The sequence below is a fragment of the Bombina bombina genome, chromosome 10 (genome assembly GCF_027579735.1).
Source record: "Bombina bombina isolate aBomBom1 chromosome 10, aBomBom1.pri, whole genome shotgun sequence".
NCBI classification, from domain to species: domain Eukaryota; kingdom Metazoa; phylum Chordata; class Amphibia; order Anura; family Bombinatoridae; genus Bombina; species Bombina bombina.
In genome coordinates, this window is record NC_069508.1 from 127,840,334 (window position 1) to 127,858,878 (window position 18,545).

At 35.6% G+C, this 18,545-nt stretch overlaps 1 protein-coding gene across 1 annotated transcript in view; it reads left to right on the forward strand.

Moving 5' to 3' along the window:
• The window catches only part of LOC128640757 (vitellogenin-like), a 459,754-nt gene that overhangs the window by 215,765 nt on the left and 225,444 nt on the right, over window positions 1-18,545 (forward strand). The window contains 1 exon segment of the mRNA XM_053693183.1: window positions 204-323. Within this exon segment, the coding sequence (XP_053549158.1) occupies window positions 204-323 (120 nt within the window).

Genomic DNA, 18,545 nt, shown 5'->3' on the forward strand with positions numbered 1-18,545 from the left:
TCATTGTTTCCAGGAGAATTTGTGTTAGTTTGTGTGTGTTTATGTTTGGAAAGCTATAATTATTTTTTTCCCAAAAATGATAAAAAAAAAAGATTGAAAATGTAACCCTGTTTTTTGAAAGCTATAATATATGTTTAAAAAGTAATAGTTTTTTTTTTTTTGTTCTCTCCTTATTGGCATTTTTTTCTAACAAAATGTTATAGCTATCAAAATGGAGACCAGTGCCTACTGATGAACCACTTGCTGCAGCTTACATCAAATTTTTTGGTCAAGAAATTCTTTTTCATCAACTTGATAAACATGATCTGCAAAACATAGTGCAGGTAATTTAGTCTCCAGTTTACATGTATATATGTGAAACATAAAACAAAATATTCTGGTCACACATAAATTATCTTTTTATTTTTCCTTACAAAAATAGAAAACAGAGATGTTGCCCATAATTCATTACATTGTAGTTCTTTTTTATATAGCTGTGTATATAGATAGATAGACATACACATATATGTGTGCATACATATTTATATACATTGTGTATATATATATATATATATATATATATATACATACAGGTATATACACATATAAATATATACACACACAAACACACACATATATACATATATACATATATACATATATATATATATATATATATATATATATATATATATACATAAATCAGTACAATTGTTATATAGTTGTATAACAGACATAATTATATATATATACATACATACATTTTTAACAATGTGTACCTTTTACCAGAAACAAACTTTTATTTTTAATGTATTAATTATTTGGTTCAATTAGTAACCCAAATTAATTTTGACATTTTTTTTCTCCTTGCCAATTTAACACTGGAGTAGTAAGACTTGTATCAATTAGTTATGTGATTAAATTACTTTCTTTAATTAAATTGCAGGTGTTAATTGCAATAAAAAACAAAACAACACAACTATGTCAACAGATTAACTATTTACCTCCTAATATAAATAATACATACAAATGAGAAATAAATAGATAGCTAGACTCTTTTCTTTTCAAGCTTGATTAATTAAGTCATCTTAAAATGAAAAATAAGCATTATTATTATCATCATCATCATTCGTATTATTCACATTCCTAATATTAATAATATTTATAATAAATGCTAATAATCAGTTAAATACAGCACATTTTAGTCTTTCTTGTAATGAGAATCCCTACATAAATACTAGACATGTGCACTGGGGGCGAAAAGCTTGTTTAGTCCAAAAGATTTGTTTCAGGTTTTTTAAAAAGTTTGGTTTGGCCGAATTTTGGCCATGCAGGCATTTGGTTTGGATGAATATTGAATTTGGTTTCAATACCCTTATTTCCATATCGAACAGCTAATATACACCTAGATTACGAGTTTTGAGCACTATAGGGAAAGTAAAGAATGCAACAAAAGTGGCGTTATTTAACCCCCTATAGCGCTGCCATTTCAAGTTTTTGAAAAACACTGCTTGCGCGTGTGATATGGAGATTTTAAGCTCCATACCACACACAAAACAAGCAGTGTTTTGACGTGCTCGTGCACACTTTACCCATAGACATCAATGGGGAGATATGGCTAAAAATAAGTCTAACACCTGCGATCGCGGAAACAAAAGTGCCGTAACGCAGCCCCATTGATGTCTATGGGTAAAAAGAAAAGACAGTTTCAACCTAACACCCTAGCATAAACCCCGAGTCTAAACACCCCTAATCTGCTGCCCCCAATATTGCTGACGCCTGCCTACAGTTATTAACCACTAATCTGCTGCTCCTGATGTCGCCGCCACCTAAATAAAATTATTGACCCCTAATCAGCCGCTCCCGATATCGCCGCCACTATACTAAAGTTATTAACCCCATATCCGCTGCACCCCAACATCGCCGCAACTATAGTAAGGTTATTAACCCCCTATTCCTCCACTCCCAATATGGCTGCCACCTAAATAAAGCTATTAACCCTTAAACCTCTAGCCTCCCACATCATTACCACTAAATAAACCTACTAACCCCTAAACCGCCAACCCCCCACATTGCAACAACCTAAATTAAACTATTAACCCCTCACCCTAACATAACCCTAACCCTGACACCCCCCAACTTTAACATAATTAAAATAGATCTAAATAAAACTATTAACCCCAAAACTGCAAGCCCCCCACATCGCAACAACCTAAATTAAACTATATTAACCCCTAAACCTAACCCTAACTTTAACGTAACCCTAACCCAACACCCAACGTTAACATAATAAAATTAGATCTAAATTACTATTATTAACAAAATAATACCAATTTAAAACTAAATACTTACCTGTGAAAAAGAACCTAAGGTAGCTACAATATAACTAATAGTTACATTGTAGCTAGCTTAGGTTTTATTTTTATTTCACAGGTAATTTTGTATTTATTTTAACTAGGTCAACTAGTTAGTAAATAGTTATTAACTATTTACTAACTACCTAGTTAAAATAAATGCAAACTTACCTGTGAAATTAAACCAAAGCTACCTTACACTAAAACCTACCCCATTACAAAAATTAAAAAAAACACTAAAATCACAAAAAATAAAAAAAACTACCATTACAAAAAACAACAACAAAATTATCAAAAAAAATAAAGATTATTCCTATTCTAATTCCCTTTTTTTTTAAGCAAAAAACACCCGAAAATAAAAAAGCCTAATCTAGAATAAACTACCAAGGGCCCTTAAAATGACCTTTTTTTGGGGGGGGGGCCTTAAAAGGGTCTCTTGTAGGCATTGCCCTGAGTTAAACAGCTTTTTTGCTAAAAAAAACCCCACCCATAATAAAAACCCACCCAAAATGAAAAACCTAATCTAGAATAAACTACAATGGCCCTTAAAATGGTCTTTTGTAGGGCATTGCCTAACCCCCCAAACCCATAAAATAAAAAACTATCTAAAAAACCTAAGCTACCCATTGCCCTGAAAAGGGTATTTGTATGAGCATTGCCCTTAAAAGGGCATTTAGTTATTTTACTGCCCAGACCCTAAACAAACAAAAAAAAAAAAACACCCAAAAAACCTTTAAAAAAAGCCTAACACTAACCACAAGACGATCCACTTACAGTTTTTGAAGTCCCGCTTGAACGATCTTCATCCCGGAGTTGAAGTTGATCCAGGCAGCGAGAAGTCTTCATCCAGACGGCCTCTTCAATCTTCATCCCAGCGGTGAAGTCCTGGTTGATCGTATTGGCTGATTTGAACAGCCAATAGGATTTTAGCAGCTCTAATTACTATTGGCTGATTCAAAATTTTCAGCCAATAGGAATGCAAGGGACGTCATCTCGGATCGCGTTCCTTGCATTGAAGATTCAGTGTAAGGCGGCGACCATATGAAGAGGATGCTCCATGCCAGATGTCTTCAGGATGGACCCACTCCGCGCCTCCAGGATCAAGATAGAAGATGCCGCCTGGATGAAGATTGAAGAGGCCGTCTGGATGAAGACTTCTTGCCACTTGGATCAGTACTTCACCGCCGGGATGAAGATTGAAGAGGCTGCCTCGATGAAGACTTCTCGCTGCCTGGATTAGGACTTCAACTCCGGGATGAAGATCGTTCAAGCGGGACTCAAAAACTGTAAGTGGATCGTCTTGGGGTTAGTGTTAGGCTTTTTAAGTGTTTTTTGGGTGGGGTTTTTTTTAGTTTAGGGTCTGGGCAGTTAAAGAGCTAAATGCCCTTTTCAGGGCAATGCCCATACAAATGCCCTTTTCAGGGTAATGGGTAGCTTACTTTTTTTTAGAATTAGGTTTTTTATTTTGGGTGGTTGGTTAAGTGGTGGGTTTTACTGTTGGGGGTCTTTTTTTTTTTTACAGGTAAAAGAGCTGATATCTTTGGAGCAATGCCCCACAAAAGGCCCTTTTAAGGGCCATTTATAGTTTATTGTAGGCTTATTGTAGGCTAGCTTTTTTATTTATTTTTTTATTTTGGCTGGGCTTTTTTATTTTGATAGGGCTATTAGATTAGGTGTAATTATTTTTTTATTTTGGATCATTTCGTTTGTTATTTTCCGTAATTTAGTGTTTGTTATTATTTGTAAATTAGTTTTTTTTTTTTATTTTGTATTTGGATCTTTGTAATTTTAAAAGTAGTGTTAAGATTTTTTTAATGTGAAGTTTAGTTTAATTTAATTGGTAGTTAGTTTAATTTTAGTTTAATAAGTTAGTTTAAACTTATTTTTTTTAATTTGACACGTAAGTTTTAGTTTAATTTAAGATAGGTAAATTGTAATTTTAATATGAAGTTAGGGGGTTGTTAGGTTTAGTGGTAAAAACTTAAATTTAGTTTATTTAGATGTGGGGGGCTTTCAGTTTAGGGGTTAATAGTTTAGTTTAGTATATTTCGTTGTGGGGAGCTTGCGGTTTAGGGGTTAATAAGTTTAGTATAGTGGCGGCGGTGTAGGGGTTAATAATATTTAAATAGTGATTGCGATACGGGAGGGTGGTAGTTTAGGGGTTAATAAGTTTATTATAGGGTTGAGGATGTCAGGGAGTGGCGGACTAGGAGTTAATATTTTTGTTAAGTGGCGGCAATATCGGGAGTGGCAGATTAGGGGTTAAAAAATGTATTATAGTGTTTCCGATGTGGGAGGGCTTCGGTTTAGGGGTTAATAGGTAGTTTATGGGTGTTAGTGTACCTTTTTTAACACATTAGTTATGAGATTTATGTTACAGATTTGTTGCGTATAACTCATAACTACTGACTTTAGATGGCGTTACAGATCTTGTCATTTTAGGCTGTAACGCTCACTTTTTAGCCTCACCGCTAAACTCGTAATACCGGCGCTATGGGAATCCCATGAAAAACGTCATTTTTACGAGTGCGGTACTGACGTTGCGTTACAGGCTAAAAGACTTGCGGTATAGCTATACCAACAAGACTCGTAATGGCTGCATTAGGGAAAATGATGCGTTATGGGCCACAACGCTGCTATTTGACTCATAATGCAAAACTCATAATCTAGGTGATAGGCAATTAATATAACAAAAAAATGTTACTTTATAGGATTTGAACAATTAAAAGAACCAATGTTTCAATGTAAAAGAACATACAACTCCTGTATTACTAAAATCCAGCAATTGGTGCCTAAAAGGCTGTCCCTAACATCAGTCATTAGTAATACTATAGCAGAATTGTACAGGGGATTATGGACAAATGAATGGTAAGACACCCTGTACATCATTACAAACAAAATATTATTATTAACCAAATTATATAACTCCTTTACCCATTCCTGCACCTTTTTTTTTTGGCACAAGACGGAATCAATGAATGAATGAATCAACTTCATCAAGCAATCATTTTATTTTTTCATCAATTTCAGCCAATAATGTATTTGGCTGTTCTTATATCAAACAACTAGACGAATCAGCAAAATTTGGATGAATTTGCATTCATCAGAGTCCCGAATAAACATCTCTAATAAATACTTTAATTAACATGATATATTTTTCCAAGAATTTTTAATCAAAATGAAATAAATTCTACTATCTGGTTTTAACATTTATGTAAATAGATAGTGATATATACTAGAAGCATAATTTTAAGATGGCTGTGCTATTACATTTTACACACATTTTTGGACACATTAAAATGGATATAACATATTAGAGTTTCTTTAAGAATCAATATTATTTAAAAATTGTAGTGCCACAATTTAATATAATAATAATAATAATAATAATAATAATAATAATAATAATAATAATAATAATAATAATAATATCTAGGAGAATATAATAATAATACCAATCAAGGGGTGCATTCAAATCTATTAGAAGAGACATTTTTTTTGTCAAATTGAGGCCATTGTAATTACATTTTTGTTTCACTACACACAATGGGCAAGATTGCAAGTGGCGTAAGACTTCAGATACCACAATTGTGCTAACTTTACCTCTCCATAGACTTTCTAGCAGTTATCACTTGCACGCTAACCCAACACCACGTTAGACCAACTGTACTAAACCTGAAGTGAGTTTACTTCACATTCTTATGTTCTTCACATAGAGGAAAATGTTATATATATATATATATATATATATATAGTAACAAGAACTTTTGGCAACCACTGTCTTCTAGGGTTTAAATGCAATAGAGGACAATCCAGTTAAAGTTTTGAAAACTTTATTTTCTTCCAAAATAGTAAGGTGACTTTAACAGCAGCATACAGTTTGTTCACAGGTAAGGCAAAAGGAACACATTCAGTCTTTGCACAAGCTTCCAAAACAGCAAATCTCTGTCTGTATTGTCTGCATCAATACAAATGTCCCTTACAGTATGTAACAGCAAACAGAAATCCAGCAAAACGTTTAGTACATCATATTTTTCACAACACATCATATCAGGCCTCCTGCCTGGCTGTAATCTACTTAGCTAGAGAAATTCTTGCCTTTAAACCCTAGGAGCAGTAATCATGAGCCACACCTGAGTTTAATTGTCTTTAACAGCTGTAAGGTATTCACAACTAAAAAACACTAATCACTTCCCTGGGGTTTCTTAGCAAAATGATAAAGTGAAATGTATTAAACTTCGTCTAATATATACTCCCTCTATCACCAAACCAGACTTTCTGTCACACTTCCTCCCCCCCCAGCTCACACTTGGTAGAGTGAGCGACCATAGACATTAAAAAGTGTACCCTTGAAAGACCATCAGAATTGCCCTGCAAAAGACCTGCTCTGTGCTCAACAAAGAAATGAAAAGGCTGCAGACTAAGAAACCATCTAGTCACTCTTGCATTCCTATCTTTATTCTGACTCATCCATTTGAGAGGAGCATGATCTGTAATCAACCTGAATTTCCTCCCCAACAAATAGTACCAAAGAGACTCCAAAGCCCACTTAATAGCTAAACATTCTTTTTCAACAATAGAGTAATTTTTCTCTTGTTGGTTTAATATTCAACTAAGAAATAATACAGGATGCTCCTCCCCTTGGTACACTTGGGAAAGAACAGCCCCCACACCAACATCAGAAGCATCAGTTTGCACTATAAAATCTTTACAAAAATCTGGAGTTACCAAAACTGGATAGGCACACAGGGCATCTTTCAAATGCTTAAAAGCCTTGTCTGCTTCTGTAGACCATTTAACCATCATTGGTGATTTTGCCTTTGTAAGATCAGTTAAAGGAGCACCTATTGTAGTAAAATCTGGAATAAACCTTCTTTAATATCCAGTCAAACCCAAAAAAGCTCTAACTTGCTTTTTAGTTAGGGGCAGGGGCCAGTTTTGTATGGGTTCTATTTTAGTTGTCTGTTGCTTAACTAATCATCTCCCAATTGTATATCCCAAGTACTTTGCTTCCTCTAAACTTATGGTACATTTTGAAGGATTCACAGTTAAGCCAGCAGAGAAAATGGAGTCAACTGCCTGAACTTTTGGGAGATGTGATTCCCAATCTGTACTATAAATGATTACATCATCAAGATACGCTGCAGCATAACGAACATGGGGCTTTAGAATTCTATCCATCATTCTCTGAAATGTTGCAGGAGCACCATGTAACCCAAATGGCAAAACTGTATACTGAAACAACCCATCTGGAGTTGAAAAAGCAGTTTTCTCCTTTGCCTGATCAGTGAGGGGTACCTGCCAATAGCCTTTTGTTAAATCAATTGTTGTTAAATAACATGCTTTTCCTAGTTTTTCTATTAACTCATCAACCCTAGACATTGGGTAGATATCACAAAATATTAAACAGATTGCTGTGCTTCCCTGTAAAGATATATAAACTATAATATATACTGAAAATGGGAGATGAGAATACAGTATTACACTATTACCAAATAATATAATAAAAGAAACAGAGTGGATAATGGGTGGATAAGATCAATGCTCCACCAGTAAATGCTACAGTCAATGTGTACCAGACTTTTAAGCCAAATCTCCACAAAGTTGTATACAAGTGGGGCAATACAATCACACCTGTAAATAAGGGATTCCTTTGTAAGGTCAAAAGTCCCAGGATCCAAAACATAATCTATATAGATGGAAAGATTATTAGTAATTAGTAAAAAGGGTCTCTTACTAATAATCTTTCCATCTATATAGATTATCTTTTACAACCACTTGTTAAAAAACTAACTCTTTCCTTTTAGATACCACCCAAACTATTATAACTTTTGAAGGAATGAAGTGGGAGAATGATTTCCTATGGATCACGTGCAACGTCACGGCGCTCTATACGTGTATCCCTCATAATCTAGGGATTAAGGCTATGGAAGAAAGCATGTTATCAAGCCAACTTCCACACACACAAATCAAATTTATTTTGACATGTATATATATATATATATATATATATATATATGTATATGAGTTTATACTCCAACATAATTATTTTCAGTTTGAATCCTAATTTTTCCTGCAGATACAAGGCACGGTGATGGGGGACCACATTTTCCCCATCGTATGCCAATCTTTACATGGATTGCTTTGAAAAAAAAAGTGCATTTGGCACAACAATCCGTATAGAGATCATCTAGTATCTTACTACAGATACATAGATGATATTATTATAGTGTGGAAAGGTGGCAAAGATGAAGTCAAGGGTTTTCTAGACTTCCTTAACAGCAACTCAATGAATCTCAAATGTACCAACAATATCAGGAAGAGTGAGATCGAATTTTTAGAGCTTGCTCTTTTTGTTGATCAGGACCATCGAGTTGCTGTGAGAAACTATAGAAAGCCAACAGATAAGAACGGCATTTTAAATGCCAAGAGTGGACATCTCCCTAGATGGAAAAATAACATCCCACTAGGTCAATACCAGAGAATTTGTAGAAATTGTACTCATACATCAGACTACACTAAAGAATCCTGTATTCTAGATAGGAGATTCAAAGAAAAAGGGTACAACGATACCCTAATACAAGATGTAAAAGAAAAAGTCTCTAAAATGAAGAGAGAGGATATGCTCAATCCAGTTTGTAGAAATAGCACTGAAACTAGAAATAAGGTTGAAAGTCAGATTTATAACCACATTCAGAAAGGGAAGTCAATATATTGACAGGATACTGAGAAAGCGCTGGAACTTTTTAACAAGTGATCCTATTCTAGGTAAAATTCTCCCAGAAAAAACTCTCATTACATATAGGAAGAATAAAGACTTTATAAACATACTTGCACCATCGAAACTGAAACCCATCACTGAATCCAGGTCCAAAGAACACGCCCACTGGCTCAGTTGAGCCAATGGGACATGGCCCTGTGGACACAATATCTGTAGTTCAATTTTAAAAGGGGATACCTTTCAAAATATAAATGGTGCTAAGGATTACAAAATTAAACATAAATACTCATGTAAATTTACCTTTGTAGTCTATCTTTTGATCTGTCCATGTAATTGTTTCTACATTGGGAGAACCAAAAGAATGATGAAAGTCAGATTCAGTGAACATTGCAATAACATCAAAAATAAAATTGAAACACATAGTATACCTGATCATTTCAATATGTTTCACAATTCCAGTCCTAATGGTTTAAAAATCATAATTATAGATTGGATCCCCCCAAATAGTTCAAACAATAGACTAAGAACCTTACGCCAATGCAAAACTTATTGGATACATGAATTGAACACTCCTAATCTGTCTCATCTGAAAGGACTGAATATAGATCTTGATTTACAAGCATTTATGTAATAATCTATTATCTCATAGTCGGACACCAAGATACAACTTTACTATAACATCTATACATTTATTAAATAAGATAGTACTCAGGAAATTTATTAGAAACATAGGTATACGCCTTAGTTTTTAAATTCATATTTTAAATTCCTATTCAAACATACAAATTACTTATACAAAATTCAGGAGCAGCAATGATATGATCCTGTAGACTAAATTATTTATTTGAATTTTCCATTCGGTAGATGTCCACCGTAATAATTGGACATATACATGCATATTCTTTACAGACACTCATGTACTGTTTATGGTTTTAGTCTGTAGTAATGCCCTAGCTATTTCATTATATAGTAGGCTAGTCTATTTAGTTCAGCCCACATATACATTTATTATTATATATTTACATTCACCTAGTATCCCCCTTGATAAGTTATGTAGCTTTTGGATTGTGCTAGTTCTGATAGCTAGTTACATACATATTTGTCTATCTTTAATGATAGGGATGTTACATATTTTTTGAGCACTTTACAAACCTTTTTTCACATTATTACTACACATGATTACTCACATCCCTTCCATTTTAGCTTGTCCCCTGCTATCCACTCGGTAGTTCTGGCAAGAATGTATCTATTTCATCTGTAATTGGTCACTGTGCGCTTGTTTAGCGTATAGCGATAGACATGATTTTATAATGTTTAATTCCATGAGTATAAATGAGTAAAATAGCCTTCTACTGTAATGTATACTTTTAATGTATTGTTATCCATATATTTCAATTTAGGTCTTTTATCCAGTGTAGGATCGTGACTATTTTGCAGCATGGCACGCAACTTTTTGTAAATATATTTTGTATTTTTATTTTACACATACCATATTTCTTGCATTGACTCTTTCCCACAGATGGACATGATTTAGCTATTATGTTTACTTTGTTGGAACTTTTATATCGGAGTTTCTTTCACTCACCAGCCAATCCGGATCAGTTTTACGTCCAGCCAATGAGATGCGGTCTCGCATCAGGTAATTTCAATGATCAGATCAGTAAGCCTCTTGAAAAAGTCTGTTCGTAAACAGATGAAACGCGTTGAGGAAAATAGACCCCCCAGGACCTCCTCTGGTAATTTTGTTACCAATCGACCCCAGCTATGTGCACAAATCTTGGTTATTTGCTTTCTCTGAGATCAGCTCGACGTTCACACTAATGACCAGCACAGAAACAGACCAACATTCTATTTGATTCATGGGATGTTGAGGACTCTGTGGTGATATTACTTCAGTGACTGTTTGTTTTTAACATTTTGTAAGTTTTTTATTTTTATTGCGCACATTTGGCTCTTAATTAAATACTTAGAGTGGCTTTTGCGCTGTTTCTTCTTCCCTCATTGGGTAGGTATCAAATTTTGAAATACAATTTAATTTACGATAATCGTTACAAAATCGTAAAGTACCATCCGGTTTAGAAACTAACACAATTGGACTGCTCCAATCACTGTATGATTCTTCAATCACCCTAAGTTTTAACATTTTTTCCACCTCCAATTTATTAGCCCCCTATGGGCTTCAGGAACTCTATAGGGTTTAAGGGAAACTTTTTTCCCTGGTTCTGTAACTATGTCATGTTTAATTACGTTAGTTCTCCCTGGCATCATGGAAAAAAAACTCTCTGTTCCTTCCAATAAAGTCATTGACCTCTTGCTTTTGATGCACAGATAAGGTTTCAGAAACATTTAACTCTGGCTCAGTAACAGGTATCTCTGTGGTATTTACCACACACAAAACCTCCCTATCCTTCCAGGGCTTCAGTAAATTAATGTGATATATCTGCTCAGGTTTTCTTTTCCCTGGCTGACTAACCTTATAGTTTACATCACCCACCTTTTCAATCACCTCATATGGGCCATGCCAAGTAGCAAAAAATGTATTTTCTACTGTAGGGACTAAAACTAGTACCCTGTCACCAGGCTGAAACACTCTAACCCTAGAATTATGATTATAACTGTGTTTTTGTGCTTCTTGGGCTTTTCCCATATGTTCCATAACCAGTCGATCCTGCATTTAAAATATATGCTCAATAACACTTCTATAGGGTGTAGTTTCCTGTTCCCATGTCTCTTTAACAATATCAAGTAACTCACGTGGATGTCGACCATACAAAAGTTCAAAAGGTGAAAACCCTGTTGAGGCCTGAGGAACTTTCCTGATAGAAAACATTAAATAAGGCAATAAAAGGTCCCATTTTTTTCCATCCACATCAATTGCCTTCCGTAACATACTCTTTAGGGTCTTATTGAACCTCTCTACCAGCCCATCAGTTTGAGGGTGATATACTGAAGTTTTCAGATGCTTAATATGGAGCAGTTTACACAATTCTTTTGTAACCTTAGACATAAAAGGAGTCCCTTGATCTGTCAACATTTCCTTGGGTATACCCACTCTACTAAACATAAGCATAAGTTCCTTTGCTATACATTTTGCAGAACTATTACGTAGGGGTACTGTCTCAGGATTGCGGGTTGCATAATCCAGGACAACCAGTATATACTGGTGTCCTCTGGCTGACTTCACCAGTGGACCTATCAAGTCCATGGCAATTCTTTTGAATGGCACATCAATGATTGGTAAAGGCACTAATGGACTGTGAAAATCCTTAGTGGGAGCAGTTAGCTGGCACTTGGGACATAAAGAGCAATAATTGTTAACGGCCTTAAACACACCTGGCCAGTAAAACCTTCTAAGGACCCTTTCTTTAGTCTTATCCATTCCCAGGTGCCCCCTAGTATGTGACTATGTGCAAGATTTAACACTGGGCACTTTTAAAATTACCACAATTAACCTCCAAATCTAATAAATCATCATTGCTTTCTGTACTAACACCTGGCTCATTATTCTGGAGAGGATGGTCTCTTATCAATACAGGCAAAGGACAATAAGTTTTACCTTTACTGTTTTCGTCCAAATCAATTTCAGAAAAAGCAAACACAAAATCCTTAATTGTTTCATTCCCTTTGGACTCCTTAGCTGAATTTACTATTAAAGCCCATAATTAAAAAAAAAAATAGGAAAATCCCATCCTATCACCACCTCATGAGCTAATTTGGGTACTACACCTACCCAATGTTTTAAAGAACCACATTGTGTTTCGAAATTTACATCAGCTGTAGCATATTCACGTTTATCACCATGAACACAAAGAATACCCATTTTATGCATATGATCAATATTCACATCAGGTAATATAACTTTTGCCACTAATGTAACCATACTACCTGAATCAAGTAATGCTTTACACATTCTATCATTTACAGTCACCAAACACATGTGAGAGACATCGCTATTATCATGATGAATACAGTTATACAAAAATGAGTGTGGCCCTGTATTATCACTTGTACTATAGTCCATCAGTTCATCTTTAAGGGCACAGTCTCTGGCAACATGACCAACCTCATTACACTTAAAACATTTAATACTATAATTAGATTTCATTCCAGGTTGGTTATATTTAAATGTTCTTCTATTTCCCAGAGGAGTGTCCCTTGTATCTTGTAAATATAACTGCTGGTCTCTCACCCCCCTTCCCCCTTGAACAGTCTTACCAGTTCTTGTAGAGTTCTGGCAAATAGGAGAGGATAAATCTGCTGGAGGTAGATGCAAAACTTCTTCTGCCACAATATACCTTTCCACTAGAGCAATCAGTTGGTCTGCACTTTGAGGGTCACCCTGACTGACCCATTGACGCAGGGAAGCAGGTAATCCTCATTGAAAGCTATCCATCACCAATAACTCCATAATCTTATTAGTGGAGTTAATCTCTGGTTGCAGCCATTTCCTGGCAAGGTGAATGAAGTCAAACATCTGTGATCTTGCAGCTGTAGCAGATACATATCTCCAAGAGTAGAATCTTTCAGCATGTACTGCAGAAGTTACTCCTAGGCATGCCAGGATCTCAGACTTCAGCTTGTCATAGTCACTGGCTTGCTCCGGCTCTAGGTAAAGTAGGCCTTTTGAGGTTCTCCACTCAAAAAAGGTGCAAGCATGCTCGCCCACTCATCTGCTTGCCATCCTTCTCTTTCCGCTGTTCTCTCAAAGGCAAGAAGGTACGCCTCAAAATCATCCGCTGCAGACATCTTTTGAATATAGTGACTAGCTCGTAAAACTTTAGAGCCTTGACAACCACAAGCAGGATCAGAGCTCAGTCTCTCATATATAGCTTGAATCTCTTTCCGCAACGTGCATGTGGCGTTCTGCTGTTCCTCACAAACCTTCCTGAATGTTTCTGCTTGAAATGTGACCATCTGTTGCACCAGCACTTCAGTACTCTCTTTCTGTGTTTTTGCCATAATCATAGCGTTCTCCGTCTGTGCCAACACAAACAGCTGCAGAGCTACACTGTTTTCAGCAGCTTTTCTATTGGCCTCCTGTTGACTGACTGAATCAGTGCTTTAATAACTTCCTCCATGTTGTTTGCAAATTATAAAACCCACAGACATAAAATGTGGTGGCCCGCCTTGTCCACCATATGTAACAAGAACCTTTTGCAACCACTGTCTTCTAGGGTTTAAATGCAATAGAGGACAATCCAGTTAAAGTTTTCAAAACTTTATTTTCTTCCAAAATAGTAAGGTGACTTTAACAGCAGCATACAGTTTGTTCACAGGTAAGGCAAAAGGAACACATTCAGTCTTTGCACAAGCTTCCAAAACAGCAAATCTCTGTCTACATTGTCTGTAGCAATACAGGTGTCCTTTACAGAATGTAACAGCAAACATAGATCCAGCAAAACGTTTAGTACATCATAATTTTCACAACACATCATATCAGGCCTCCTGCCTTGCTGTAATCTACTTAGCTAGAGAAATGCTTCCCTTTTAAACCCTAGGAGCAGTAATCATGAGCCACACCTGATTTTAATTGTCTTTAATAGCTGTAAGCTATTCACAACTAAAAAAACACTAATCATTTCCCTTGGGTTTCTTAGCAAAATGGTAAAGTAAAATGTATTAAAGTGAAGGTCAATTTTCATCAATTAGTGCCCGGTTTTTAAAAATATTTTTAAAAACAGGGGCACTTTCATTGATGAAAATTTACATTGCACTGGATTTGAAGAAATACTTACCTTTTACTTCTGCAAAACCGGATCACCGATCTCAGCCTCAGTTCCTCTGTACTGACATCAGAAATGACAAAACTGGCTTCCTCCAATCATGGCTTGCACCCCAGAGCGTCCAGCTCGTGATGCCCGGCTGTGATTGGAGGAAGCCAGTTTCGTCATTGCTGTGGTCTACAGCAGGAAGAAGAAGGAGGGAGATCGTTGATCCGGCTTTGCAGGATTAAAAGGTAAGTACAGGGAGTGCAGAATTATTAGGCAAGTTGTATTTTTGAGGATTAATTTTATTATTGAACAGCAAACATGTTCTCAATGAACCCCAAAAACTCATTAATATCAAAGCTGAATAGTTTTGGAAGTAGTTTTTAGTTTGTTTTTAGTTATAGCTATTTTAGGGGGATATCTGTGTGTGCAGGTGACTATTACTGTGCATAATTATTAGGCAACTTAACAAAAAACAAATATATACCCATTTCAATTTATTTTTTTTTACCAATGAAACCAATATAACATCTCAACATTCACAAATATACATTTTTGACATTCAAAAACAAAACAAAAACAAATCAGTGACCAATATAGCCAACTTTCTTTGCAAGGACACTCAAAAGCCTGCCATCCATGGATTCTGTCAGTGTTTTGATCTGTTCACCATCAACATTGCGTGCAGCAGCAACCACAGCCTCCCAGACACTGTTCAGAGAGGTGTACTGTTTTCCCTCCTTGTAAATCTCACATTTGATGATGGACCACAGGTTCTCAATGGGGTTCAGATCAGGTGAACAAGGAGGCCATGTCATTAGATTTTCTTCTTTTATACCCTTTCTTGCCAGCCACGCTGTGGAGTACTTGGATGCGTGTGATGGAGCATTGTCCTGCATGAAAATCATGTTTTTCTTGAAGGATGCAGACTTCTTCCTGTACCACTGCTTGAAGAAGGTGTCTTCCAGAAACTGGCAGTAGGACTGGGAGTTGAGCTTGACTCCATCCTCAACCCGAAAAGGCCCCACAAGCTCATCTTTGATGATACCAGCCCAAACCAGTACTCCACCTCCACCTTGCTGGCGTCTGAGTCGGACTGGAGCTCTCTGCCCTTTACCAATCCAGCCACGGGCCCATCCATCTGGCCCATCAAGACTCACTCTCATTTCATCAGTCCATAAAACCTTAGAAAAATCAGTTTTGAGATATTTCTTGGCCCAGTCTTGACGTTTCAGCTTGTGTGTCTTGTTCAGTGGTGGTCGTCTTTCAGCCTTTCTTACCTTGGCCATGTCTCTGAGTATTGCACACCTTGTGCTTTTGGGCACTCCAGTGATGTTGCAGCTCTGAAATATGGCCAAACTGGTGGCAAGTGGCATCTTGGCAGCTGCACGCTTGATTTTTCTCAGTTCATGGGCAGTTATTTTGCACCTTGGTTTTTCCACACGCTTCTTGCGACCCTGTTGACTATTTTGAATGAAACGCTTGATTGTTCGATGATCACGCTTCAGAAGCTTTGCAATTTTAAGAGTGCTGCATCCCTCTGCAAGATATCTCACTATTTTTGACTTTTCTGAGCCTGTCAAGTCCTTCTTTTGACCCATTTTGCCAAAGGAAAGGAAGTTGCCTAATAATTATGCACACCTGATATAGGGTGTTGATGTCATTAGACCACACCCCTTCTCATTACAGAGATGCACATCACCTAATATGCTTAATTGGTAGTAGGCTTTCGAGCCTATACAGCTTGGAGTAAGACAACATGCATAAAGAGGATGATGTGGTCAAAATACTCATTTGCCTAATAATTCTGCACTCCCTGTATTTCTTCAAATCCAGTGCAATGTAAATTTTCATCAATGAAAGTGCCCCTGTTTTTAAAAGTATTTGATGAAAATTGACCTTCACTTTAAACTTGGTCTAATATATACTCCCTCTATCACCAAACCAGACTTTCTGTCACAATATATATATATATATATATATATATATATATATATATATATATATATATATATATATATATATACCTATATATATCTATATATGTTTGTGTTACTACATGTTAACCCTTTTAAAATAATATTAATAATAATAATATAATATATTTATCAAAAGTGTATATATGTGTACAATAATTTATTTGAATGTATTTTTTATATGTGTTTTGTGCAACTGTTTTTTTAACCCTTACATTTTACTTCAGGCCTGAAGTAGGGATTAATAGTCTATCACAGTTTCGGCTCTCGCTCGTGCCCAAACTATAACTTTGAACTTGTAATACCAGCACTATTCAGCATGCTCATGATATCCTTTGAAAGAATAGGTTGCACTTGAGCAAAATCATCCGTACTAACCCCTCTATGGTTAAAACACACTGTACCATGAACTTTTAATTTCAAAATCACTCGCTAATGATAACGCGGTAAGCAATATTGTTTATCGCACCCATGCTATCATTAGCGCTTCACTTGTAATCTAACCTAGTATAAACTCCATTTATATTTTACATCCAAAACAATGGAAAACACTAGTGTTCCAATCAATTAGAAAACAATTTCACAGAATATTTCTCCTTTTGTATTATTCATTTACTAGTCTATAGAAACCTCATTTCCCTTTTTCAAACATTATATCTTACTTATTTGCAAAGTTTTTTCATTGGTTTTGCTATTTCACATACATCTTTTACATTTTAATGAACCCAAAACATTTCCTAGTTTAAAAATAAAATGAAAATAAAACTGAATTTAAAGGGACAGGAAAACCAACATTTTCCTCTTGTAATTTAAGCAGAGCTTTCAATATTAAACAACTGTCTAATTTACTTCTAGTATCGAATTTGCTTTGTTCTGTTGGTATCCTTTGTTGAAAATAATACCTATATACTGGGTGCAAGATGCTTGTTGGTGGTTGAACTTACATGGCTCTTGCCATTGGCTCACCTTATGTGCTCAGCTAGCTCCCAGTAGTGCATTGTTGTTCCTTCAACAAAAGATACAAAGATGAGTAATCAAATTTAAATAAAATAGAAAATTGTTTGTAATTGTATGCTCAATTGCATTTTTTGGGGGGTTGCATGTCCCTTTAAGTTTCTAAGCTCTGAAGCTCACAGCTAAAATAACATTATCTGAATGAAACTAGGGAATCTGTTTGCCCCTGTTCCCAGTGAGTGGGCATCAGTTCACCCGTGGTTTCTTAACTTGCAAGGGATCCAAAGCAGATTCCACTATTTAATAAATGGAGTTCGATATATCTGATTAAAAGATATATATAAAGATATATATATTAGGAAGTAATTTTCAATATTTTTTCAAATAGCTACCATGTATTTAACTTTATTTTTGATTGACTAACTCCTTCATAGAGGCGCATAATTAAGGGACAAAACTGAAGAAAGAAAATAAAGATAAATAATGAATGTATTATTCATGATGACTGCCCAATATGTTTGAAGGCACTCAAAGTAATATTCATTTATGATACCTGCACAATTTATAATTGTATATCTTTTCGATTAATTTTATAACTAATATGTTTAACGCTAAAAACTCTTTTATCAACCATTTATCAACCTGTGGGCAGACAGGGTTCAAAGTAGGGATGGGCGAATGTGCTGAAAGTGTAATTCGTATGGTAGAAAGAATAGTCCTATGGACATGACAGCTCAGATATCATCATAAGCCCTAACAATTCTCTAGACTATTAAAAATGAAGGGTCCCATCTGCCTCCTTCTCCTCATGTTTCGCCAGTTCTCCTGCTTTTTTTTCGAAGGGCTTATGATG